The following is a 27,501-nucleotide window of genomic DNA, read 5'->3' as shown; positions in this document are numbered from 1 at the left end:
AACACATATAAAATAGACAAATCAGATTTTAGAACAGAGAGTGTGTGTGTGTGTGGGAGGGAGATTAGTGTCTATGAGATAATGATATTAGGGGTGATAATTGGGGAAGCTATCTTTGTAATGGGTAAGGTAGTTAGCATCTTTGTTAAAGTCCATTTGTAAAGTGTCAAATGACAGTTTAGCATCTTTGTAGTCTGGTGCTAAAGTCTCTTTGGAGTAAGATACATGTAGGCTATGTCTACACTGGCCCCTTTTCCGGAAGGGGCATGTAAATTTCACCAGTCGTCATAGGGAAATCCGCGGGGGATTTAAATATCCCCCGCGGCATTTAAATAAAAATGTCCGCCGCTTTTTTCCGGCTTTTAAAAAAGCCGGAAAAGAGCGTCTACACTGGCCCCGATCCTCCGGAAAAAGTGCCCTTTTCCGGAGGGTCTTATTCCTACTTTCAAAGGACCTATTCTTTCAAAGTAGGAATAAGACCCTCCGGAAAAGGGCACTTTTTCCGGAGGATCGGGGCCAGTGTAGACGCTCTTTTCCGGCTTTTTTAAAAGCCGGAAAAAAGCGGCAGACATTTTTATTTAAATGCCGCAGGGGATATTTAAATCCCCCGCGGATTTCCCTACGACGACTGGTGAAATTTACATGCCCCTTCCGGAAAAGGGGCCAGTGTAGACGTAGCCGTAGAGAGGTTGTTGAGACAATGCCCGTTCTGGTTGAAATGGCAAAAACCTGTTTTTAATTTGTGAAACTATCTTATGTCTGATTTGTGGGCATTAATTCTTTGGTGAAGTGTCTGAGAAGTTTGTCCAATATACATAGCAGACAGACACAATATACATGTGTTTTTATGAACACAAACTCTTTATTTAACAAAACTGGTGGGGGAGGGGATGAAACTCTGGTAAGACTGGGGAAAGGAGGTGGGCGAGGGGAGGGAGAAACCTGGGAGGAGGGAGCTGGAAGGGGAGAAGAATGGGGAGGGGAATATCAAGGCTCAGGGTTGGGGGTCTCACCAGACTAACTTGATTGTCATGCAGACCTGCTCCTGGGTTTGCATGTGGCTTTTGGTGGCCAGGTTGGCAGCTATTCTGCCATAGATGGCCGCGTTCCTGCGTCCAGTGCAGAGATCATGGATGATTGCGGGCATCCCCCCCAAACCTGAATAAGGTCCATGATCTCTACCCTGGACCAGGAAGGCACCTGCCTTCTCCGGGCCCTGGCAGTCTCCTGAGAGCTGGCAGCCTGCTCCTGAGGAAAGGTGGAGGGCTGGCTGCCAGTGGCTTGCTGGCTCATGTTTTGGGGCCACTGGGTCAGGGGCAATGACTGCTGGCTCTGGGCTGGCAGGCTTGGATTTGGTACAGGCACTGTGGCCAGAATCAACCCCTTTAAGGGCTCCAGGGAGGAGGGAGGGAGAAGAGTGTTCTTAGTTGAGGCTGGAGTGGCCACCAGGGCACCCTGGGAAGGCTGGAGGACCCCTTTTTCGATATAAGCACTTATTTCAAAATAGCTATTTTGAATTTGGTGTTATTCCTCATGGAATGAGGTTTGCCAAAATTGAAATAAGCGCTTTGCTATTTCAAATTAATTTTGAAATAGCTGTTTGGCTGTGTAGATGCTAGTAAAGTTATTTCAAAATAACTTTGCTATGTAGACATACCCTTTGTGAATTTGGTGGGGAAGCATATTCTGTTTAAAACTCCAAAAAGTAAAAGTTTCAGAGTTGAATACCTGAAGCTAGACTACTTAGACTTAAGATGGAAATTGTTCTCAGGCAGATACTGTGCTCTGGAAGGTATCTTTGTAAACACTGAGCTTTGAAGCTTTGTACTTGTCTCTTTGTAACTTTCAGCTACTTTGCCTTTTACATTTTGTACCTTGTTGTAAGATTGTTGAGCTTTGTAACGCTCAACCACTTTACTTTATAAGTTCAGAAACCTACTGTAAGCTTGGTGATTGTTGAGCCTTGCAACTTTGTGAGAGTTGCAACTCTCAGCCACTTTGATTGTAACTTGCTCTAAGCTGCATTCCATCCAGTGATAAGAATGTGTGTATGAATGGAGCGTGTTTGGGGTGAGGGAAATGGCAAGGCTAAACCCATGGAGCCAGGAGTCAGATAGTGACTAATTAAAGACTGCCCTAAGCAAACAAAGACTGCCCTAAGCAAACAAAGAACCTGGATTGAGGGAGGTCTGGGCATGCTCCTTGGTGACGTGGAAGAAGGAGTGCATGACAGGAGCTGCCCAGTTCCAATAAAAGGAGAGAGCACGTGGCAGAAGCCCTCTTTCTGAGGAGCTCACTGGCCAGTATCCATGGCTAGAGGGAAACCTGGGGAGCCAATATGCCTTGGCTTGCTCTGCAAGTTTTTGCCGGTGTAAGTGTGTGAGTGCCTGAGGGCATGAATGAATGTGTATGAATGGACTAATGACTGTGTGTGCTTGTGTGGGTGAGAGAAATAGCTCACTTCCCTCCAGTTTAACCCACTGAATGATAACCCAATTCCCTTGAGTTTAATCCTGTAGTGGATTGTTAATTCCTCTTTTAACAAATCCATATGAGTATAACCTTGGGGTGGTCTCCAGTGAAATTTTGGGTAACACAACCCCATTCTCTTTTCGGTGAAAAAGTAAGTTGAGTAAAAACTTCTCCCTTGATATTGTTTGGGGACCTGTTCTGTGTTGTGAAGGTGTTCTTGGTGGAGCATGGTTTCATGAAGGGGTCCCTGAGGAGGGAGCGAGAAGGTGGGGAAGTTGGGGGAATTGATATGAAAGGGATGGAGTACCTGCAACTAATGATTTCTGGATGATGTTGGATATGAATGGCACTGGTGTGGAAGGGAGATTGGGCAGACCCTCGACCAAATTCTCAAACCTGTTGTAATAGAATCATAGAGCTGGAAGAGACCTCAGGAGGTCATCAAATCCAAGCCCCTACCCAAGGCAGGACCAAGCCCAATTAAATCAACCCAGCCAGGGCTTTGTCAAGCAGAGAATTAAAAATTCTAGGGATGGAGATTCCAGCACCTCATTAGGTAACCTATTCCTGTGCTTCACCACCCTCCTAGTGAAATAGTTTTTTCTAATATCCAACCTAGACGTCTTCCACTATAACTTGAGACCATTGATCCTTGTTCTGCCATCTGTCACTACTGTGAACAGCCTTTATTCATCCTCTTTGGAACTTCCCTTCAGGAAGCTGAAGGCTGCTATCAAATCCCCCCTCACTCTTCTCTTCTGCAGACTAAACAGACCCTAATCCCACAGTCTTTCCTCAGCGGTTATGTGCTCCAGCCCCTTAACCATTTTGGTCATCCTACGCTGGACCCTCTCCAATGTGTCCACATCCTTTATATAGTGGGGGGGGGGGCCAGAATTGGAGACAATATTCCAGATGTGGCCTCACCAGAGCCGAATAAAGGGGAATAATCACTTCTCTTGAACTGCCTGGCAATGCTCCTCCTAATGCACCCTAATATGCCATTCGCCTGCTTGGCTACAAGGAGACACTGTTGACTCATATCCAGCTTCTCATCCACTGTAATCCCCAGGTCCTTTTCTGCAGAACTGCTACTTAGCCAGTCGGTCCCCAGCCTGTAACAATGCTTGAGAGTCTTCAGTCCCAAGTGCAGGACTCTACACTTGTCCTTATTGAACCTCATGAGATTTCTTGTGGCCCAATCCTCTAATCTGTCCAGGTCATTCTGGACCATATCCCTCCCCTCCAGGATATCTACATCTCCCTAGCTTAGTGTCATCCGCAAACTTGCTGTGGGTGCAATCCATCCCCTCATCCAGGTCATTAATAAAGACATTATCAATAAACTACAACCTATACTGTAACAGGATACTACACTTCGAGAGGCTCTGGGTGACAGACCCATAGACTCCTATAGACAACCACCTAACCTCAGGATGATTCTTACCATCAACCACAGGACATATTACACTAATACCAACCCTGGAACTTTCCTTTGCAACAAACCCCGTTGCCAGCTTTGTCCACATATTTACTCTGCTGACCCCATCATTGGACCTAACCATTTCAGTTATAAGATCAAGAACACATATTCCTGCTCATCTAGAAATATAATTTATGCCATCATGTGTTGTCTGCTATGTATATTGGACAAACTTCTCAGACACTTCGCCAAAGAATCAATGCACACAGAACAGACATCAGACAGTTTCACAAAGAAAAAACAGATTCTTGCCATTTCAACCAGAAGGGGCATTGTCTCAATGACCTGATTACCTGCATCCTGATTCAAAGAGATTTTAACACAAGACTTCTAAGATAAGCCTCTGAACTGTCATTCATGCTTAAAGTTGACACTTTACGAGGGCCTTAACAAAGATGCTAATTTTATCTTACCCATTACAAAGATAGCTTCTCCAATTATCACCACTAATATCATTATCTCTAAGGGTACTTCTACACTAGCCCCCTAGATCGATCAAGGGAGGCTAATGAAGGTGACCAAAATTGCAAATCAGGCCCAGGATTTAAATATCCTGGGCTTGATTTGCATGTTCCCAGCCGGTCGCCATTTTAGAAATTGACTAAGCTGAAGTAACTGCCCGAACTACACGTGGCAGTGAAACAGAATTCCAATTTAAAGCCCCTAATTCGAATTAGCTGGTAAACATCATTGCAGGAGGAATACCAGCTAATTTGAGCTAGGGGTTTAAGTTAGAATTCCATTTCACTGCCACGTGTAGACGCGTGCAGTTACTTCAGGCTAGTCAATTTCTAAAATGGTGACCAGCCAGGAACATGCAAATCAAACACAGGATATTTAAATCCCGGGCTGGATTTGCAATTCCGGTCGCCCTCATTAGCCTCCCTAGATAGATCTAGGGGGCTAGTGTAGATGTACCCATAGACATTAGCTTCCCCCACCATCCCCCCCTCTGTTCTAAAATCTGATTTGTCTATTTTATATATGTTCACTTTTTTTGATTGTATCCCTTTGGTATATATGGTCATGCCAATTTTCTTCCACAATTTGATCTGAGGAAGTGGGTCTGGCCCATGAAAGCTCATCACCTAATAAACCATCTTGTTAGTCTTTAAAGTGATGCATAGTCCTGTCTTTTGTTTCAGCAAGACCAGACTAACTCAGCTACATCTCTATTACTATTAATAAAGATGTTGAACAAAACCGGTCCAAGAACAGATACTTGGGGGACTTCGCTAGAAACCAACTGCCAACCTGACAACAAGCAGTTGATCACTACCTGTTGGGCCCAACAGTCTAGCCAGCTTTCTATCCATCTTACTGTCCATTTATCCAATCCATACTCCCTTAACTTGCTGGCAAGAATATTGTAGGAGACTGTATCAAAAGCTTTGCTAAAGTCAAGGTATCCACTGACTTTCCCATATCCACAGAGCCAGTTACCTCCTCATAGAAGCTAATCAGATTGGTTGGGCACGACTTGCCCTTCATGAATCCATGTTGACTATTCCTGATCACTTTCCCCTCTTCCAAGTGCTTCAAAATGGATTCCTTGTGGCTCCCTTCCATGATTTTTCTGTGGACTGAGGTAAGGCTGACTGGTCTATAGTTCCTTGGATTGTCCTTCTTTTTTTTAAAGATGGGCACTACTTTTGCCTTTTTCCAATCATCTGGGATCTCTCCCGATCTCCACGAGTTTTCAACGATAATGGCCAAAGGCTCTGCAATGACATTTGCCCTCAGTACCCTCAGATGCATTAAATCCAAGCCCATGGATTTGTGTAAGTTTAGCTTTTCTAAATATTTTCTCACGTGTTCTTTCCCCACTAAGGGCTGTCCACCTCCTTCCCATACTCTTTTGCCTAGTGCATTTGTCTGGGAGCTGACCTAGAAGCTTGAGTCATAGAAGAGCGTGTGTTTATGGCTCTTCTTCATTGGTTTCGTGGTCTGAATTGAGTTTGGTGAAATGATTGGTGCTGCTGCTGTCTGCCGAAGGTTGTATCCGTATGACTGTGGTAGGGATCATAGCGTTTCCTTCAGTAGGGGGGGAGTATACACACCCAATGTGAGCAATGTAATGTATGAGTCTTTGCTAGAATACAAAGCTTCATTGGTCTTTGCAGCAATCAATTCGTCCTTGTCAAATAGTAGGTCTTCTACTGAAGCCTGGAGGTCCCTAGGAACTCCCGCTGCTTGAAGACAGGATGAACATCTCATTACTATGGATATTGCTGTAACTCTTGCCATGGTGTTGGCGGTGGCGAGGGCCATCTGCAGGTCTGTATAATATATATATATATCCCTCTTTAACGATGGCTTTGAGGATGGGTCTCTTATTGTCTGGGAGATGGTGCATGAGCTCTGTCAGTTTTAAGTAACTGTCAAAGTCATGATTTGTAAGTAGGGCTGTGTAGTTAGCATTATGAAGTTGAGGGGTTGAGGAGGAGCACATTTTCCTCCCAAACACATCCAGGCACTTGTGGCCTTTGTCTCGTATATTTGTTTTGTATTGAGGATTTTTAGACCTTTGATTTGTAGCATCAACCACTAAGGAATTGGGTTGAAGGTGCAAGAATAAAAAGCCCATGCTTTTGGATGGAACAAAATATTCTCTGTATGCCCTTTTGTTGGTTGGGGGAGAGAGTCTGTGGCTGGTGTTTGCCATACTTTGTCTGCAGTTTCAAGTATTGCCTCATCTAGAGGTCGTGCAATTTTGGATTTTGCATAGGGCTGTAGGTTCTTTAGAAGCTTATGCTGTTTTTTCCTGCACTTCTGATATTACAACCTCCTGACTTGCAGTTCCTCCTCTTGAAGTTGCTTTAGGTTGTCACTAGGTGAGGAATCATTTGGGATAACTGCTTCATCAGGTATAGAAGATGAGTTATCATTTGGGGGCATGTCTGCTTGTTGGATGGTCGGACCATCCTCAGTCTGCTCTTCCTCGGGATCAATGCCCTCAGTGAGAGAGCGAGATGAGTTAAAGTGTGTAGAAGATAGCGAACTCGGGGCTGGTGTGGAAAGGGCAGTAGAGATGTGTCATAGTGCCCAATAATCAGGACTCGCCAAGCGGCGCCAGTCTGAGTGGCACCTGCCTTTGTTGATTCAGGGTCCATAGTAGGTACCCTTTTAGACGGCTGGGGAGCTGGCTTTGCAGGCTGTTTAGCGTGCGTCTTTGAACCTGGTAATGAAGAGGCCAGCACTTTTTAAATGCCCAAGGTGCCTGGTTCATCTTCCTTGCTAATTCATGATGGGAGGGAGCGGGCTGGTGAGGGTTTCATTTTTTAATGCGCTTTTTGCTGTGTAGGACTTGAGAGGTTCCTCTGAGGAGAGGTTGTATCTGAGCCTTTATTGGCCTCATTATGTGGATAGGGGTCTAGAGCTTTGTCAAAGGACAGCATCTGAGCTCTCTATCCTTGTGAGCTTTCACTGTCAGGCTGCGAAAATGAATGCATTTTTGTGAAACGTGTGTCTTCCCTAGGCAGCGTATGAAATCTCTGAGGCCAACAGAGACTGGCATAGAGTCCCAGCATTTCTCACATTTTTTGAAACTGGATCCTGGCATTTCGCCAGGTGGTAGCCTATGCCGTTCGCTGGTATGGCTCTTATCTATGAGTAAAGCTCCATTTCTTTCTTTCTTTCTTTCTTTCTTTCTTTCTTTCTTTCTTTCTTTCTTTCTTTCTTTCTTTCTTTCTTTCTTTCTTTCTTTCTTTCTTTCTTTCTTTCTTTCTTTCTTTCTTTCTTTCTTTCCACCACAGTGGTAAACTGTCAGGCTAACTATATACAAGCTGAAGTAAAAGAATATATTTTTAAAGCTATGTACTGTTTAACAAAGGAAAAACTAACAGAAACAGGTCTATAATATCTATCTAATTTTTTTTTCTTTTGCGTCATAGAAATGACACAAGGAGAAGAGAGGTTGGAACTCTGTCCATATCTGAGGGTGCCAAAGAAGGAATTGAGAGGAATCGGTCTGTGTGTGCTAACTTCAAAGGTGGGAACACCGCATGCCCATTGTGCATATGTAGTCCAACCGAACTGTGGCACTGGCTGGAGAGCCGGCTTCGCAGGCTGTTTAGCGTGCGTCTTTGAGCCTGGTAATGAAGAGGCCAGCACTTTTTCATTGCCCACAGTGCCTGGTTCATCTTCCTTACTAATTCATGATGGGAGGGAGTGGGCTGGTGAGGGCTCCCAACACCAATAGCGGATTACCCACAGGGACATTACTTAAGAACATAAGAACAGAAGAATGGCCATACTGGGTCAGACCAAAGGTCCATCCAGCCCAGTACCCTGTCTGCTGACAGTGGCCAATGCCAGGTCCTCAGAGGGAGGGAACACAACAAGCAATCCTCACATGATCCCTTCCCTGTCACCCACCTCTAGAGAAACAGAGGCTAGGGACACCATTCCTACCCATCCTGGCTAATAGCCATTGATAGACCTAACCTCCATGAATCTATCTAGCTCTTTTCTGAACCGTGTTAAAGTTCTAGCCTTCACCACATCCTCTGGCAAGGAGTTCCACAGGTTGACTGTGCGCTGAGTGAAGAAAAACTTCCTTTGTTTTAAACCTGATGCCTATTAATTTCATATGGTGACCCTTAGTTCTTTGATTGTGGGAATAAGTAAATAACTTCTTCTTATTCACTTTTTCCATACCAGTCATGATTTTATAGACCTCTATCATATTCCTGCTTAGTCTTCTCTTTTCTAAGCTGAAAAGTCCCAGTCTTTTTAATCTCTTTTTGTAGGGGACCCGTTCCAAACCCCTGATCATTTTTGTTGCCCTTTTCTGAACCTTTTCCAATGCCAATATATCTTTTTCTGAGATGAGGTGACCACATCTGTATGCAGTATTTAAGATGTGGGTGTACCGTGGCTTTATGTAGAGGCAATAAAATATTTTTTTTCTTATTCTCTATCCCTTTTTTAATGACTCCTAACATTCTATTTGCCTTTCTGACTGTTGCTGCACACTGAGTAGATGTTTTCAGAGAACCTGAGAAATGACAATGACTTCAATCTTTCTCTTGAGTAGCTGTAGCCAAATTAGTCTTTATTATATTGTATATATAGTTGGGATTATTCTTTCCAATATGCTTTACTTTACATTCATCAACATTACATTTCATTTGTCATTTTTGTTGCCCAATCACTTAGTTGAAGAAGAACACTATGATTCTAAGGATATGTCTAAACCAGTGTTTCTTAAACTTTTTAAGTCCAAGGAACACCAAACAATACTTTTTTTTTATGAGGAACACCAAGAATTTTTTGTTTAACCCAAAAAAAAGGGTCGGGAGAAAGTTATTGAGCAAAAAAAAAAAAGTTGCCTGCCCCTTTAAGGGTGACCATTTTGAACCCCGTTGTTCTCCGCGGCACACCTCAGACAACCTCGCAGCACACCGGTGTGCCACAGAACACAGTTTAAGAAATACTGGTCTAGACTGTATTTCTTTTTTGGGATACCGGAAGTATTCTAAAATAGCAAAGCTGCATCTTTAAAAGTGCCCGCTATTCTGGCATCCCTGTAACCATCGTTCCATGAGGGTTAAGGGATTTGTTGGAATTCCTCCTTATTTTGAAATTTGGCACTGAACACACAACGCCAAATTTCAAAATAAGCTCTTTTGATTTAGACTTGGAATGAGCTACGCAATTTGCAAAGCGCAAATATCGTAGTTTATTCTGACAGAAGGGTGCTGTCTAGACACACCCTAAATTGCCATTGGCATTGATCTGTTTTCTTCAGGTTTATCTATGGCACCTAGCAGCATGGTGTCCAAGTGTTGATCAATGTGACTTTTGTACATGACAGAGTAAGGAAATGCAATACAAGTGGAGAAGTTTTTTTCCTCCTTACTTTTAAGCTCTCACTATTCTCCATATGGGTACATCTATACAGCAGGGCACGTCTTTTGAACATGCCCAGTATTTCGAGATCAGTCTAGAAATGCACTATTTTGAAATTCAATTGAAATAAGTTACGAAATTTGTGTAGCACAAACTGCATATCTTATTTCGAGTTAAGGGTGCTGTGTAGATGCACCGTATGATAATGTCTCCCTTTCCCAAGCTTAGCTCCTGATTTCTGCAAGAAACTTGTGCCTACAGCTTACTGCATCCAAATAAACAAGTTCCAATCTATATTGAATATGCAAACACTCAGGGTATGTCTACACTACAAAGTTAATTCGAACTAACAGATGTTAGTTCGAATTAACTTTGATAGGCACTACACATGCAAACCGCTAGTTCGAACTTAATTCGAACTAGCGGTGCGCTTAATTCGAACTAGGTAAACCTCATTCTACGAGGAGTAATGCCTAGTTCGAATTAAGTAGTTCAAATTAAGGGCTGTGTAGCCACTTAATTCGAACTAGTGGGAGGCTAGCCCTTCCCAGCTTTCCCTGGTAGCCACTCTGGGCACCACCAGGGAAACTCTTCTGCCCCCCACCTGGCCCCGGAGTCCCCCACCTGGTCTGGCTATGGTGCCTGTGCCAGGTGCAAGCCTGCCAGCACCCAGCCAGCAGACCCTGCACCTGGCACGGCACAAGCCAGCCACCCGCTGCCACCCAGCCCTCCGCCTCTTCCCGGGACCAGGCTGGCGGCTCCCGGGAGCCTGCCCGGGGCTGCAAGAGGCGGGCGCCCGCCTGGTCTAGTGCAGACATCGTGGACCTCATCCACGACCTCCGCATTAGGCACAGGAAAGTGGCCGTCTAGGGCAGGATAGCTGCCAGCCTGGCCACCCAGGAGCAGGTTTGCATGAAAATCAAGGTGGTCCACTGCGACCCCCGACCGTGAGCCCTGAGCTTAGAATGGCCGTACTAGGTCAGACCAAAGGTCCATCTAGCCCAGTAGCCTGTCTGTTGACAGTGGCCAACACTAGGTACCCTGGAGGGGATGGACCGAAGACAATGACCCATCCATTTATCTCGTGCCATCCATCTCCAGACTTCCACAAACAGAGGCCAGGGACACCATTTCTACCCTGTGGCTAATAGCACTCCATAGAGCCAACCTCCATGACTTTATCTCACTTCTCTTTAAACTCTGTTATAGTTCTAGCCTTCACAGCCTCCTGCAGCAAGGAGTTCTACAGGCTGACTATCTGCTTTGTGAAGAAGAACTTTCTGTTGTTAGTTTGAAGCCTGCTACCCATTCATTTCATTTGGTGTCCTTTAGTCTTTATATTATGGGAACTAATGAAGAACTGTTCTTTATGCACCCTCTCCACACCACTTGTGCTTTTATAGACCTCTATCATATCCCCCCTCAGTCTCCTCTTTTCTAAGCTGAAAAGTCCCCGTCTCTTTAGCCTCTCTTCATATGAGACCTGTTCCAAACCCCTGATCATTTTAGTTGCCCTCCCCTCTCCCACCCTCTCTCTTCCCCTCTCCCACCTCCTTTTCCCAGTCTCCCCAAGTTTTGTTCAATAAAGAGAGTTTCTATTTGTGAACACGTGTCCTTTATTTTGTACATCAGGAAGGGGGGCTAGGGAGGGGTAAGTGGAAGGAGGTGAGGGAGGAATGGGGTACGAGCCCCCAATGGGAAGGACTGGGCTGGCTCTGCGGGCTCCTCGGGGTGGAAGCTCTCCTGAAGCCCCTCAATTGACCCCCCCCTCCGGATGGCAGGCTGCGGCAAGTGCAGCCTGGCTGATGGCCGAGTGCTGTGATGTGCCGAGTGTGGGCACTCAGGGCAATCCAAGACAGGACTGCTTTGCAAACAGGGAACCCCTGAGAACTGTCTGTCCTGGGTAGGGATCGGAACCCTTTAACCACAGCCCTCGGCTAGCCTGAGACAGCAGCTCCACACTCTAAGTCCTAACCTGATGCCCTGCCGGCACTGCTTCCGGCCATCCTTAACCTCGGTTCAGGGTCCACTCAATGTGGACATGCTAGTTCGAATTAGCAAAATGCTAATTCGAACTAGTTTTTAGGTCTAGATGCACTAGTTCAAATTAGCTTAGTTCGAATTAACTAATTCGAATTAAGTTAGTTCGAATTAGTGCTGTAGTGTAGACATACCCTCATTTATGTGCATGAGCAGGAGATCTCAGATCTTCACATACAAAGCATAGGTGTGTCTGCTTTGTGGGCACAGTCACTTACACGAACAAAAGTGGTTTTCAAAGTGAAGAATGGATGGAAATTTAGCCCCTCATGTCACATCCTACACATAAAAGAGATACTTGATGCACCTCAGGTTCTCAATTTTTGTCTTTTACTCTCTTTTCGATAAGGAAGCTAGTGTAAACAGCAGCTCTAGGGAGAAGTCATGTTTCTGTTTTTGTTGCATTATTACACCAAACTTCCAGTTGCTTCCGTTTCCTCAATAACAACATGGCAGTCAACTCAAAGGAGAATTGTAATATTGGAGTCTAAGCCATTTGGCAGTGTGTTTCAGGATCATTTTCAGATACAATACATGTTTTCCCTCCACTGTAGTACAGGGCACCATACCTGTCTTCTTACCTAGCAGCGTGGTCGATGGAACAGTGTCTGATGATACTTTGAGATGGAATTCCAGTCACCCACACAACACGGATCAATGGAAATCAACAGAAGATCAAGGAAGAAAAAAAATTAAAAATTAAAACAAGGTTAGCTGTTTCAGATGACTCAGTCCATATGCCATATTGGGACATGTAAAAAAAAAAAAATCTAGCACTAGTACCTGAGTAGTAGGAATTCAACAAAGTTTTGCTCTGAAGGGTTTTGCTTTGGGCAGAAAATGAACAAGGAGAGGATGATGCTAGGTAGGAAAGACACAAAGAAAAGACTTTAGAAACAGAGAATGAGAGAGAGTGAAAACAGGGAGAAGATTCCTCAGAGAACATGATAATACTGAATACTTAGCAAAATGAAATACTTTTTTCATCTGAGAATGCATATTAACTTTATATCACTACCACAATACTACAAGACCCCAAACATTGAAATACAGGTTGAAACTCTCCTAATTGGGACTCTTTGGTCTTGCAACACCCATGGTCCGGCAGGAGCACAGGGCTGTGTCTACACTGGCCCACTTATTCCGGAAAAGCAGCCACTTTTCCGGAATAACTTGCCAGCTGTCTACACTGGTCACTTGCTTTTCCGGAAAAGCAATGACGATCTACTGTAAAATTGTCAGTGTTTTTCCTGAAAAACTATGCTGCTCCCATTTGGGCAAAAGTCCTTTTCCAGAAAAAACTATTCCGTTTTAAGCATTTCCGGAAAAGGGTACCAGTGTAGACACAGCCCAGATGTTTCAGGACCAGAGAGTCTGAGGGCTAGCGCCAGGGAGCCCTGTAACCTGGCAGGGCAGTGGGGTTTCCCAGCAGGGCTGTGGGTGCCCAGTCCAGAGGCTGTGGTGCTGCCCAGAGTGGCAGCAGGAGCCAGACTCTGCAGCGGGAACCTGATATGCAGAGGCAGTGGGAGCCTGGCGAGCAGAGGTGGCAGGGCTGTTCAATAGGGCAGTGGGGGTTAACAGGGCAGTGGGGGCAGGGAGAGGAGGGAGCCAGCTGTGAGGGAAGTGGGCAGGTCTGGACTGGTGGGGGGGGTGGCAGGGAGGCCAGAAATGACCTCCCCAGGTCTGGCAAAATCCCTCATCTGGGACAGGTCAGGTCCCGAGGCTTCCGAACCAGGAAGTCCAACCTGTACTGCTAGTGTAACATATAATGTGTGGGAATATTGCAGACTATGCCTTTTTTAAATAGGTGTTTTATTTGTTGTTACACAAAAAATAAATTTGTATTTTTTCTCAAAGAAACAGATTCCTAAACATAACTCCCAGAAATACAGAATGGCTGTGTCTACATTGGCATCCAGAAAAGGGATGCTAATGAGACCAGTCGGAATTGCAAATGCCGCGGGGGATTTAAATATCCCCCGCGGCATTTGCATGAACATGGCTGCCGCTTTTTTCTGGCTTGGGGCTTTGCCAGAGAAAAGCGCCAGTCTAGACGGGATCTTTCGGAAAATAAAGCCTTTTCCGGAAGATCCCTTATTCCTCTTAAATTCCAACTAGTCTCATTAGCATCCCTTTTCCAGAAAAGGGTGCCAATGTAGACACAGCATGTACTTTTGGGTTTATTAAGCCCAGCAAGTTGGCACACTGTTCCACACATGCCTAACACAAAAGGTGTTAGCTGAGATGGATGGGATGCTTGGATATGAGAAATGGCACCTATATTCTCCAACTCAAGGGATGGGAAAGGATCAAAAGATCATTTACTTGCTAATCAAAACAGACCAAGGAAAAGGCCAGAGACCAGCATTCATATGGAGCACTTACTTTTTAGTTAGCTGATTAGGGTTGCTCAGTGTCCAGTATTGACCCAGACAGTCCGGTATTTTTGCCTCCTGTCTGGAAACAAAATTCAGAAAATACTGGACACCTACAATGTCTGGTATTTTCTGATTTTTTTCCCAGTCAGAAGGTGAAAATACCGGGTGCTTGCCTGGTTCCAAAGGGGAGCTGTCTGGCCCGGAGCAGGAAGACAAGATGGCCCTGTTAGGGCCAAAAAGCCTCAAAGGATTTCTTAAAGGGGCTACGCTGGGTTTTTTTTTTTCAACAACTTTGGTCTCCCCTTTTTTTTCTGCAACAGAATTTTTTACTGGGTATTTTTTTTGGGGTGTGTGTGGGGTATTTGATATTTTGGTTAAACCATCTGGCAACTGTATAGCTGATTTATGAAGCTGTCTTATAAATGGGTCAATTTAAGTGTGAATATGACAATTAATAATTTATAAGGGCACTTTTTGTAATTCTTTGTAGTTTGTTCCTATAGTGACAAATATTGACCTCATTTCCACTGTGATGGGAAACAAACTAATACAAAATCACAGTACATCAAAAAGATGCCAACAGATAAAATAGAAATAACTATTCCATAATACAAAAGTTGATACAATTCAATACATATCAAAGTAAATATCATATGCAATTGCTGCATCTCTAGAATAAACATTACTGACAAATTTATAAACACTCATCAACATTATTCCACGAGCTGAACAGAAGCATTCACTGGTCTAGAGAATTTCAAGTGGAATTTCATAAAGTCTGCAGAACTGCCTACTAAACAGTACCTCGCACAATGAAAGCACTTGCAGGCTCTTTCAGTATAACACTTTTCTGTTGCCATGTTTTTCATCAACACCTGCAGCTTATAATATACCAGCTGATGTAACAGGGGTCAGAGAAGGGTCTCACAAATTGGTCTTCAGGAGTTCTTCACCAGCTGATTTTAGGTATGATGCATATCTATGTTTTGGGGCGCCTAACCTCTGCAGCTTGGCTGCTGTATTTTGTTGCCTCTACTCAGCCTTGAGTGTTGTATTAGTGAGGAAGCACTCACTTCTACAGAAGGGCAACTGAGGTATAGAAAGTTCATGGGACTTGCTTAAGATCATGCAGCAAGTTAGTAGCAAAATAGAGAGTGAAATCCACATTTTTTAAGATCCAGTGATCAGGGCCGGTCCTAACCCAATTGGCAGCCCCAGGTGACTGCCCGGCTTACCCGCCCCTAAGACCGGCTCTGCCAATGATCTTAGTGAAATCACTGGATCACACTGTCTTGGTTCAGAATAAGGTATTTTTGTATAAAAGCTTTATAAACATTTTAAGTAAATTTAATAAAAAGCTTTATATTCAGTGAAACAGAGCGAAGTGGCATGAAGGGAAGGTGAATTATTTCTTTTGGATGAGGAGGGAGGACAGAAACTCCAAAAGGCCAGATTTTCACAGATTGTTTTCAATGGAAGATCTGCAGAGAACATTTGGGCATTGGTACAAATCAGTCAAGCACTGGCTTGCATAACCAGTGAGTTGTGTACGTTATCTATCATCCAATTGCAAGAGTTTTACAGGCACAATTGATATGTACATATTGAATGAGGCTTATCCAGATGAATTTCAACATATTGCAGAGGACCAGCAGAAAATATCTGCAACACCTAACTCCTCTAGAACAATGTGTGGATCTTGTACTGAATCACTATCCAGGACTCAATTTCACATCCACTTTAGAAATCTTTGACAAACATGTCCCAGAATATAACATGGATTTGGCATAGAACGTTTAGGAATAATTAAAAGGCAGCTGATATAGTAACTTAATTAAACTTGGCAGTGCCCCTTCATTCTGGATAGTCTTGTCTGCCTCCTTGATGGTCTGATGATACACAGCTGTATTTATTGATTTTAAATAATTTTCACTCTCCTCTAAATCACCGTGTTAGGTTCAGGAGGACGCACCCCAACTGAAAGTAGAAGTCACATATGGATTCAAATAAGAATTAGACCTTGATGTAGTTGTCTACTTTGAGTGACAGAATATTTAAAGTGCCATTGTCTTCTCCCTTGTACGTGCACAGAAGAAAATACAAGTAAGGTGTGAGCAGAGAATAAGAATGTCTGAGTAGAGACATGGGATGGAGGATGATCCTTAACGCTCTTGGAGGCACTTACTAATACATTCCCCTCATGACCTTGCTCCTGCCACTAGATAGAATAATTATGTGACCACACCAGAGTTCATTAATGCCAGATAAGATTCTCCTACACTCACCCAGTTTGATCATGGCTTCTCATTTTGTACTTCTACATGCCATGTACATGCTCCTTATGGGGGATGTATGGATTTCAAGACCTGGATATTCAATGAATGACACTTTGCTCCCTAAATAAGATCCTGAAGAGTTAAACAAATCTTAAATCATTCAACTTTATACTAATACTTGCATTTTCTAGGCATCTAATTCTTCTATGTCAAAGTGTCCAGCTGTTTGCCCTCATGATGTAGATTTCTGTTCTGCACTAGCCCTGCGTAATCTATAGCCCTGTGATGTTCCTTCATTGTGGTGTCAGAAAAGTGGCGCCTTTGTGAAAGACATATCATTCATGTATTGTTGTTCAGATGATGTGCTGCCTGTCATCACATTGGTGGGACTTCCAGACTACATGAGATACAGTTACAATGATACAGCATGCACGTTGTTGGATTTTAGCTTCCACCATGTCTCTTCTTTCTTGTCACTTCTTTTTAGCAATACTCCTGCACTGAGCTGAAACTCTGGGGTATCCTGTACTTTGAAGAGGATCTGTCATATTAAGGAACAGTCTCAGATATAGACAGACTTACATCCCCTGGGACTAGCATAAAACTTTCCTTTACACACCTAGGCAATAAATAAAAGATTAATGGTCTCAGTCACCTGCATTGCCTCTTCCTATCCAGAGGAAACAGTTCTTACTGAACATACTGTGAATGCAAACTTTTATTCAAACTTTTATTCTAAATTCTACCAAGTCAATTTAGAGTCAAAGGGAATCCTCTCCACCTGTCTGACAGTTAACATGGAGGCAGTCACAGAGAAATCTGAGACTCGAGTTTCACACTCCTTTTTAGCAGCACTTCTGCCATTTATTTTGCCCTCTTCATTTCTAATACCTACATCTTCTGCCCATGGAAACAGATCCATTTAAGTATCTATAGCTCTCAAATAGGGAGATATCCATTGCAAGCAAGTTAAACTTACTGAATCCATTAACATCTTGACAGCTGGAAGAAAAAGCTTCTTCATTGTGAACTGCACTGAGTTTGGTGGTGTTCTTGTCTGAAGCAACAACGGGACCCATCTCCCTCTGGGTGCTGCTTTGAGTCTCCTTCTGCTTCTTTGCTAGTTTCCTTTAATGTGTTTTGAAGAGGGGAGAAATTATGGTCAGTTTCTTTCATTAGCAACAAAGCAAAAGAGAAAATATCCTTTTTACCTTTCCTTCTTGGACTGATATATGGGGATAATTGTAAAGGGCAAAGAAGTGAATTATTCAGCTTTACAATAGTCTCAGAGGGTTTGCCATGGTGGTCTGTAACTTTAAAAACAAGTAGTCCTGTGGCACCTTAAGGCATGTCTACAATAGGAAATTATTTTGAAATAATTACGTTCAAAATAAGCTTGTTCCCCAGGGAAAGCAGGAATATCGATTTCAAAATAACCAGCCCATTATTTTGAAATAAAAGGAGGTATGTCTACACTACAAAGTTAATTCGAACTAATAGCTGTTAGTTTGAATTAACTTTAATAGGGGCTACACATGCAAACCACTAGTTCGAACTTAATTCGAACTAGTGGAGAGCTTAATTCGAACTAGGTAAACCTCATTCTACGAGGAGTAACGCCTAGTTCGAATTAAGTAGTTCAAATTAAGGGCTGTGTAGCCACTTAATTCGAACTAGTGGGAGGCTAGCCCTTCCCAGCTTGCCCTGGTGGCCACTCTGGGCACAACCAGGGAAATTCTTCTGCTCCCCTCCCAGCCCCGGAGCCCTTAAAGGGGCACGGGCTGGCTACGGTGCCCGTGCCAGGTGCAAGCCTGCCAGCACCCAGCCAGCAGACCCTGCACCTGGCATGGCATGAGCCAGCCACCCGCTGCACCCAGCCCTCTGCCTCTTCCTGGGACCAGGCTGGCAGCTCCCAGGTGCCTGCCCAGAGCCGCAAGTGGCGGTGCCCGCCTGGTCTAGTGCGGAGATCATGGACCTCATCCAGGTTTGGGGGGAGGCTTCCAATGTCCACGATCTCCGCCCTAGGCACAGGAAAGTGGCTGTCTAGGGCAGGAAAGCTGCCAGCCTGGCCACCAAAGGCCACATGCAAACCCAGGAGCAGGTTTGCATGAAAATCAAGGTGGTCCAGTGAGACCCCTGACCCTGAGCCCTGAGCTTAGAACATAAGAACAGCCGTACTGGGTCAGACCAAAGGTCCATCTAGCCCAGTAGCCTGTCTGCCAACAGCGGCCAACACTAGGTACCCTGGAGGGGATGGACCGAAGACAATGACCAAGCCATTTGTCTTGCGCCATCCATCTCCAGCCTTCCACAAACAGAGGTCAGGGACACCATTCCTACCCCCTGGCTAATAGCAGTCCATGGACCCAACCTCCATGACTTTATCTCACTTCTCTTTAAACTCTGTTATAGTTCTAGCCTTTACAGCCTCCTGTGGCAAGGAGTTCCACAGGTTGACTATTTGCTTTGTGAAGAAGAACTTTCTTTTATGAGTCTGAAGCCTGCTACCCATTCATTTCATTTGGTGTCCTCTAGTCCTTATATTATGGGAATTAATGAAGAACTTTTCTTTATGCACCCTCTCCACACCACTCATGATTTTATAGACCTCTATCATATCCCCCCTCAGTCTCCTCTTTTCCATACTGAAAAGTCCCAGTCTCTTTAGCCTCTCTTCTTATGGGACCTGTTCCAAACCCCTGATCATTTTAGTTGCCCTTTTCGGAACCCTTTCCAAGGCCAAAATATCTTTTCTGGGGTGAGATCATATCTGTACACAGTACTGAAGATGTGGGCATACCATAGTTTTATACTTCCCCTCCTCCTTCTTCCCCTGGCTTCCCCCTTCCAGCACCCTCCTCCTAAGTTTTGCCCTCCCCTCTCCCACCCTCTCTCTTCCCCTCTCCCACCTCCTTTTCCCAGTCTCCCCAGAGGTTAATCCCCTCCCCACTCTCAGTTTTGTTAAATAAAGAGAGTTTTTATTTTTGAACACACGTGTCCTTTATTTTTTACATCAGGAAGGGGGGCTAAGGAGGGGTAAGTGAAAGGTGGTGAGGGAGGAATGGGGTACGAGCCCCCGATGGGGAGGACTGGCATGGCTCTGCGGGCTCCTCAGGGTGGAAGCTCTCCTCCAGCGCCCCGACTGACCCCCCCAGATGGCAGCCTGCGACAAGTGCAGCCGGGCTGATGGCCGAGTGCTGTGATGTGTCGAGTGCGGGCACTCAGAGCACTCCAAGACAGGACTGCTTTACTGTCCCTCATTGAGGTAGACAAGCAAGTGGGGAACCCTGAGAACTGTCTGTCCGGGGTGGGGGTTGGGTCCCCTTAAGCACAGCCCTCAGCTAGCCTGAGACAGCAGCTCCACGCTCTAAGTCCTAACCTGATGCCCTGCCGGCACTGCTTCCGGCCATCCTTAATCTTGGTTCAGGGTCCACTCAATGTGGACATGCTAGTTCGAATGAACAAAACACTAATTCGAACTAGTTTTTAGTCTAGATGCACTAGTTCGAATTAGCTTAGTTTGAATTAACTAATTCAAATTAAGTTAGTTCGAATTAGTGCTGTAGTGTAGACATACCCAGGGTTGGTAGTGTGTACACTCCACTTATTATTTTAAAATAAGGGGAGGAGGTGAGGTTATTTCAAAATAACTCCCTAGTATAGCCCAGAGACTAACAAAACACGTAGGCTATGTCTACACTGCAAGGTTTTTGTGCAAAACCAGCTGTTTTTGCACAAAAACCTGTAGAGTGTCCACACCTCAAATGCGCTTTTGCGCAAGTAAATCAACAGTTAAATGGCAGAACAGAGGGCTTTTCTCGGTGTAGATAAACCTCCTTTTACAAGGCATAACTCCTTTTTGCGCTACAACTATTGGCAAAAAGGCAAGTGTGGATGCTCCAGAGGCTCCATCAGAGCACCTGTGCTTTTTCCCATAGGGGTTTCTTGTGCACACCTCAAATGTTTCTTGTGCAAGAAACCCCTATGGGAAAAAGCACAGGTGCTCTAATGGCCAGTCTATGAATGGCCATCAGAGCTTTCTTGCGCAAGAGTGTCCATGCAATGTGGATGCTCTCTTGCACAAAAGCACATCGCTTTTGCGATGCGCTTTGAGGTGTGGACATGCTCTTGTGCAAGAACTTTTTGCACAAAAACTCTTGTGCAAAAGGCTTCTTGCGCAAGAAGCATGTAGTGTAGATGTAGCAAGAAGCATGTACTATATATATAGTATCATGAGCTTTTGTGATCAATGCCCACTTCTTCAGATGATCTGAAGAAGAGGGTTTTGCCCACAAAAGCTCATGACACTATATATATTTTTGTTAGTCTTTAAGGGTATGTCTAGACTACATGGCTCCGTCGACGGAGCCATGTAGATGAGTTTACTAGACATAGGAAAATGAAGCGGCAATTTAAATAATCGCCACTTCACTTACATCAAAATAGCTGCCGCACTGTGCTGATCAGCTGTTTGGCAGCACAGTGCAGTAGTCGGGACGCTCCGCGGTCACAACAGAAGCCTTTGTCGACTGCTCCGGTAAACCTCATTCCACGGGGCATAACGGAGTGGTCGACAAAGGGTTCCGTTGTCGACCACGGAGTGTCCAGACTACCGCGCTGAGCCACCAAACAGCTGATCGGCACAGCGTGGCAGCCATTTTGATGTAAATGAAGCGGCGATTATTTAAATCGACGCTTCATTTTCCTATGTCTAGTAAACTCATCTACATGGCTCCGTCGACAAAGCCATGTAGTCTAGACATATCCTAAGGTGCCACATGACTATTCATTGTTTTTCAATTTTTAAAATAGTTGAAGATAGTCTGATAAATGCAGAAACCTAAGCCTTTGAAACTGCATACAATACAACACTATAGTAAATCTTAGCAAAAAAGAGACTGTACTCAAACCAACACTGTATTTACAAAGGCAATCCAATAAGGCCTCTGGAACTGATGTCAATCATTCAAGGAAGAACAAAATGTAACAAAATGGTTTGTGTTGTTCAATCCATGCTAGGTGGGCACCTAAATCCAGCCTGGAATTTTCCTGTGGTTATCCCAACTGAAAAGTGGGACATAACTTGAGTCCACATTAGAGCAGAATAGGCAGGAGTTATTTTGTGCACACAGATAGAATAGTGAGGAGAGGAACTTATATTGGACTTATGTACCCACCAGAAATGGGCTCAGCATACGACAGATTTTACTTGTGACAGGCAGAAGGCATTTTAAAAAATCACTCTCTCCAGCTATGTCTATGCTACCATAGTGCCTGCTTCTTTTCTGTGTCCAAGGAGATGACAAAGCCATTGACATGAAGAGTCCCAGTGCCAGCTCTAAATAATCAGTGACAAAGCCATGAACGCAAGACACCTTTCTTGATCCCACATCCAACAATAAGAAAATGAAGAAGAGGAAGGAGAAGGAAGAAAGCAACCAGGTATGCTTCCACTGACATTTCCTTCTTCTATGCTTCATTCATATCAGAGAGTAACACTTTAAAAATGAATACATGACATTCTACTACCAGCAGCTTTAAAAGATGCACTATAAATCCCTAACACCCGCAAATAACTTTGCTTACATAGGCTCCATAGATAAGAAAATAACACAAAATAAAAGAGAGGAAAAAAGATTAAGTAAGTGCTGTAGTCTTTTTTCTCCTACAGAAGGAACCTTAACAATTAAATTATTATGTGAAGAGGTTTTTTTTTCACTAAACTGATTTCCTTATGGTAAAAAGTTCCTGACTAATTTCTTTTCCCTGCCCCTCTTTTAACTACACAAACATTCAGTTGACTCTTAGGGTACATCTACACAACAATTATTTTGAAATAACTTAGTCCGCATCTACACAGCAGGCAGTTATTTTGAAATAATGACAAAACACTGTCAAGCTGGAGGACTTCTTACTCCAACTACTGTAACCCTCACTGTATGAGAAATAAGGGAAGTCAAAGGAAGGCTATATCTAGACTGCTTTATTTTGAAATACTTTTTGAAAATAGAATGCAGTTTAGACGTACCTGAAGAGTGCTCTATTTTGAAATAGGCACTGCTGAAGCTTTGCTGTCCCTCAAGAGAGGTCTGCAAGCAGGCAGCAGAAACAGAGAAATGGTTGTCCAGGGGGGTCCCTTTAAGCGTGTGTTTCTGGAAGGCTCGGGCAACAGCACTTAAAAGCAACTGGTGACCTAAAGCCTGGCCAGATCCGGTTCTGGGGGGCTTTATATGCGAGAGAGCATCCAATAGCGTGAACGCTCTCTTGCACAAAAGCGCATCGCTTTTGCGCAAAAACTTTTTGCAGAAGGTCTCTTCTGCAAAAAGCTTCTTGCGCAAAAAGCCTGTAGTGTAGACGTAGCCTCAGTGTACAAACAAAGCAAGCCATTGACAATGTTGATTGTAGTGAAAAACTTTGGTTCGGTTTGTCCCCTGTAACTCTTTCAATACAATAAAATAACCAGGATGTGGAGTTTCTATTTACTGATATTTTTTGTTCTAGCTGAGGTCTAGTTTCAGACAAAAAGCATCTCTCCAATCTCAGCCAGTCAAAACTATACTTTTCACTCTTTAAATATGTAAATCACATAATCATTTGTTTCTTGCTCATATAATAATGTAATTTGGAGGGTTCTTATGTTATACACAAAGGAAAACTGTATCTGTCATCCTGTAGTGGTTGGAACAAGTCTGGGTCAGATCCAGCCCAACAAACCATTGGATCCCTACTTGCCCTACACCCATGGCACTCCACTCAGAAAAACCAACCTTGAGGCCTGTTTATCTGTACAACTGTTAGCTGTGGGGAGAGAGGCTTTGCATGCTGCTCCAGCACACATTGGCTGGTTTCTGCCCTCCTCCTGCCCTAGGTCACAACCCAAATCTATGCATCCTCTCCTGCACCGCAGTTCCCTGCTCCTGGTCACAGCCCCCTGATGCCCAAGGTCACAACCCAAACTCTTACACCGCCACCTGCACCTCAGTGTCTTACCATAAGCTTCATTCAGCACCCAAACTCCATCCCTAACCTTGCACCTCCTCCATTAATATAATGGAAGAGTGTGGCCCTTGACCACTTACCAAATTTTGGAGTGGCCTCCCCATCAAAAATTATTGACCACTCCTTGGTTTTGGACCATGTCAAAGATTTTGCTACTACTTCTACCAGTTAATAATTGCTCCTTTTGCTCTGGCAGTAGAGGATCAGCCTTGTACATTTAGAGGTCCTGGGTTCAAATTGTAATGATATGGTTGATGTGTGATCTGCACAGTTGCAAATCACTTAACATGCTTGGGTGATGTACAGAACTTCATTTTACAAAAGTGAGTATCTGAGGCCCAGAGATAGCATGACTTGCCCAGCATCATTCAGTAAGCCAGTGGCAGAATCAGAGCAATCCACCCAAGCTTGTCTTGCCTACTCTAATAAACTCTTTCAATAAAGTCTTACACTTCTGTTACAATAAGCACTCTATAGTAACTTGAAAAATAGTAATAAAGTACTCTATTATGCTGAAACTCATGTCTTGATAATTAATTCAATTAAAAGCTTTCCTTATTGTGATATATGACAATTCTAACACAGAACTAGATTTACAACTGTGGTGTGTGAGCATGTGAACTTATTTCTGTTTACTTTATCTGTAGCAACATTAACATTAATGTATGGAGTTACATTAATGCTTTGGATTTGTTAATAACAAAGCATGACTATATGAGGTGTTTGGCAACAGGAACTATGATTTCTCAGTGGGAAACACTAATCCCAAACATATCCATTCTTAATCACAAGCACTGGACTGCTGAGGCAAACCATTACTGATTCCCATTATTGATGTTTAAAAATGGTGAATCAACAAGGACAAGAATGTCTTCTTAAACCCAGATTAAAGTATTCTTGGCAATAAATGCTTAGAAGTCCCAGTGCTAAATGTCTTTTGAGATAGGCCAATAAGCTACAAAGGGTTGGAACCAGCAAACTTGTTTTCCTTTTCAGTGAATGAACAAGTGTTCCTGAATGGTCTGTGCAGAATGCAAACCAGGGTCTCAAAGGAATACTGATAGAAGCCTGTAAAGCATTTCTACGTTGTCATGCAGTAGTCACAAACGGCCACAAAATGCTGGCTTGAGCAATTAAAAAAAAATGGTGGTATATATTTAATGTTCTCCAACTAGCTCAAGTAACAGAAACAGAACAAACAAATGGCAGCTTCTCCTCATGCGAAGCCCAGAAACGGCAAATTAGGATACATGCATACTGGGAGGATTCACTGAAAAGGATACATGGGTGTGGGTGCAGGGAAGTCTCACAGAATTGGACAATCTGGTGTTTTACTCTTTCAAGTGTTCACAGACCTTTCCTCTCTATCAAGAGCTCAAAAATTCACAGAGCACATGATGAGATGGAAAGAAGAGGAAGATATTCTCTCTAGAAGATATTGGAGCTAAGCTTTCCAGGGACTTCTTTTTGCCACCTCCTCTTCTTCCTTGGTTCTGTATCTGGACAAAACATTAGCTTAGGAATAGAACTTGTCAATCCTCACTATCATTGCAATTAGAATCACAGAGAGTCACAAGGGACTGAAAGAGGTTACTCACCTCGTGCAGTAACGATGGTTCTTCGAGATGTGTGTCCCTGTGGGTGCTCCACTGTAGGTGTCAGGCTCGTCCCGGCGCCACAGATTGGAGATTTGTCAGCAGTAGTCCAGCCGGACTGTGCATGTGCGTTAGGCGCCTCGTGCTGTTTGTACCATTGTGAACAAATGGTGGCTCATGCCAGTTCCTCCTAAGTGGAGAATATCTGAAACACACAAAGACAGAAGAGACTCCAAAGAAGGGAGAGGGCAGGTTGTGGAGCACCCATGGGGATGCACATCTCGAAGAACTGTCGTTACTGCACAAGGTGAGTAGCCTTCTCTTCTTCTTCGAGTAGTGTCTCCGTGGGTGCTCCACTGTAGGTGTCTTCATAGCAGTAGCCTGTTCTATGGAGGTGGGATTCGGAGCGAAGATCTCTGACATTGACAGGACTGCAGAGGCCACTGCAGAGTCACCTATAGGGATGTTAAGCGTAGCATAGTGCTTTGCGAAGGTAAAGTTCAATGACCATATAGCTGCTCAGCAAATGTCCCATAAAGCAATGCCCTTAAGAAAAGCTGTGGAGGCTGCCATCACCATGGTGGAATGGGCACTAGGTATACATGGAAGCGGCTTGCTCTGCAGTGAGTAGCATCATACAATGCAGGCAACGATGAGCTTTGGTATGCACTGAGCTGAGAAAGGTTGGCATTTGGAGCACTCAGCCATGGACACCAGGAGTTGTTGAGACTTATGGAACATGCGAGTTCTATCTATGTAAAAAGCTAAAGTGCGGCAGACATCTAGAGTGTGTAGCTGAGCTTCATGGTTAGAAGAATGTGGTTTAGGTTAGAATATAGGAAGGATTATCAGTTCGTTAAGGTGGAACTCTGAATTTATCTTTGGTAAGAAGGATGGATGGGGATACAGTATCACTCCCCGGTCCGTAAACAATGTATATGGCGGTGAGGCTGAGAGGGCCACAAGCTCTCCTACCCTGCACACTGAGGTTATTGCTAGCAAAAATGTAACCTTCATCATTAAGGTGGCCAAATCACAAGTTGCCAAGACCTCAAAGGAGGGGTGTGTTAGAGCAACCAACACTAACTCCAAGTTCCACGGATCTGGGGGTTTCATATGTGATGGATATAAGTTTGACAATCCCTTAATAAATCTCTTAGTCAGTGGGTGGGCAAATACTGAATAGCCCTCAGTCAGTTGTCGAAAAGCAGAATTTGCCACCAGGTGGACTTTGATGGAAGATACCGCTAGACCCGAACATTTCAGGTGAAGGGCGTAGATACATTGAATGGGGAGCAAAAAAGGATCGCGGTTAGTAACCAAACACCAGGACTGAAAACGACACCATTTGTGTAGGTAAGTAGCTCATGTAGTGGCTTGTCTACTGTGTATTGGGACATGTTTAACTTCCTGTGAGCAAGTGGCTTCTGCTTGTTGGAACCAACTATGAGCCATGTTGTAAGGTGCATGTGGGCGAGTTGTGGATGGATCACGCTGCCTCTTGTTGAGTTAATAGGTTGTATAGTTTGGGTAAGTGATATGGAGCACAAATGGCCATCTGGAAGAGGAAAGGAAGTCACATCTGATGAGGCCAGAAAGGGCCACGAGTATCACTGTGGCATTCTCCGGGACTATTTTCTGTAAGAAAGAATCAGTGGAAAGGTATATAGCAGGTGATGGCTCCAGTCCATCAGGAAGGTATCTCTGAGAGATCCCAGTCCGATGCCTGCCCTGGAACAATACAAGTGACACTTCGCGTTGTGTTGTGTTGTGTTTCAAACAGGTCTATACTGGGATATCCCCATTGTCGGAAGAGTTGTTGTGACACTTCGTGGTGCAGCTCCCATTCGTATTGTGGGATAAAATGTCTGCTGAGGGCACCGGCAATGACACTGTCCTTGCCCGGAAGGTATGTCGTGATGATGGTGATATTGTGACAAATGCACCAGTTCCATAACCATGTTGCTTCCGCACATAGGGAATGTGACCGGGCTCCCCCTTGTTGATTGATGTAGTAAACCTTGGTTATATTGTCCATGAGAATTTGGAGGGTCTGACCGTGGATAGTGTCTAGAAAGTGTTTGCACACTTTGACTACTGCTCTTAACTCCAGGACACTGATGTGTTGGAGAGACTCCTGAGAGGTCCATTGACCTTGAACTTGGGAGTGTCAGATATGAGCTCCCCATCCCAGCAGCAATGCATCTGTTGTGATTTGTATAGTGGGTTGTGGACGCTGAAAAGGAACACTGGCTAGCATGTTGGTAGGGGAGTTCCACCATGTTAAGGAGTCCTGAACATGAATGGGAATGGGAACTGTCCTGTGTACATCTCGGTTGCTTGGTAAATATATTGAGGCCACTCAATATTGAGGTGTCATCTTGCGTGCACTACTACGTACGTGG

The 27,501-nt window shown here is 44.2% G+C and overlaps 1 protein-coding gene across 7 annotated transcripts in view; it reads right to left on the bottom strand.

Moving 5' to 3' along the window:
* The window catches only part of PTPRT (protein tyrosine phosphatase receptor type T), a 1,030,325-nt gene that overhangs the window by 111,535 nt on the left and 891,289 nt on the right, over positions 1 to 27,501 (bottom strand). For 5 of the 7 annotated variants that reach the window (XM_075901349.1, XM_075901354.1, XM_075901347.1 and 2 more), the window contains 3 exons: positions 17,482 to 17,630; positions 12,632 to 12,709; positions 12,430 to 12,465 (listed from right to left, as the gene is read on the bottom strand). In XM_075901349.1, the coding sequence (XP_075757464.1) occupies positions 12,430 to 12,465; positions 12,632 to 12,709; positions 17,482 to 17,630 (263 nt within the window). The remainder of the gene's footprint in view (positions 1 to 12,429; positions 12,466 to 12,631; positions 12,710 to 17,481; positions 17,631 to 27,501) is intronic. The other 2 variants (XM_075901351.1, XM_075901352.1) reach the window with 1 other exon arrangement.

The sequence above is a fragment of the Pelodiscus sinensis genome, chromosome 18, assembly GCF_049634645.1.
Source record: "Pelodiscus sinensis isolate JC-2024 chromosome 18, ASM4963464v1, whole genome shotgun sequence".
NCBI classification, from domain to species: domain Eukaryota; kingdom Metazoa; phylum Chordata; order Testudines; family Trionychidae; genus Pelodiscus; species Pelodiscus sinensis.
The sequence above is the reverse complement of the archived record's forward strand: the minus strand, read 5'-3'. Positions and strand labels throughout refer to the sequence as shown.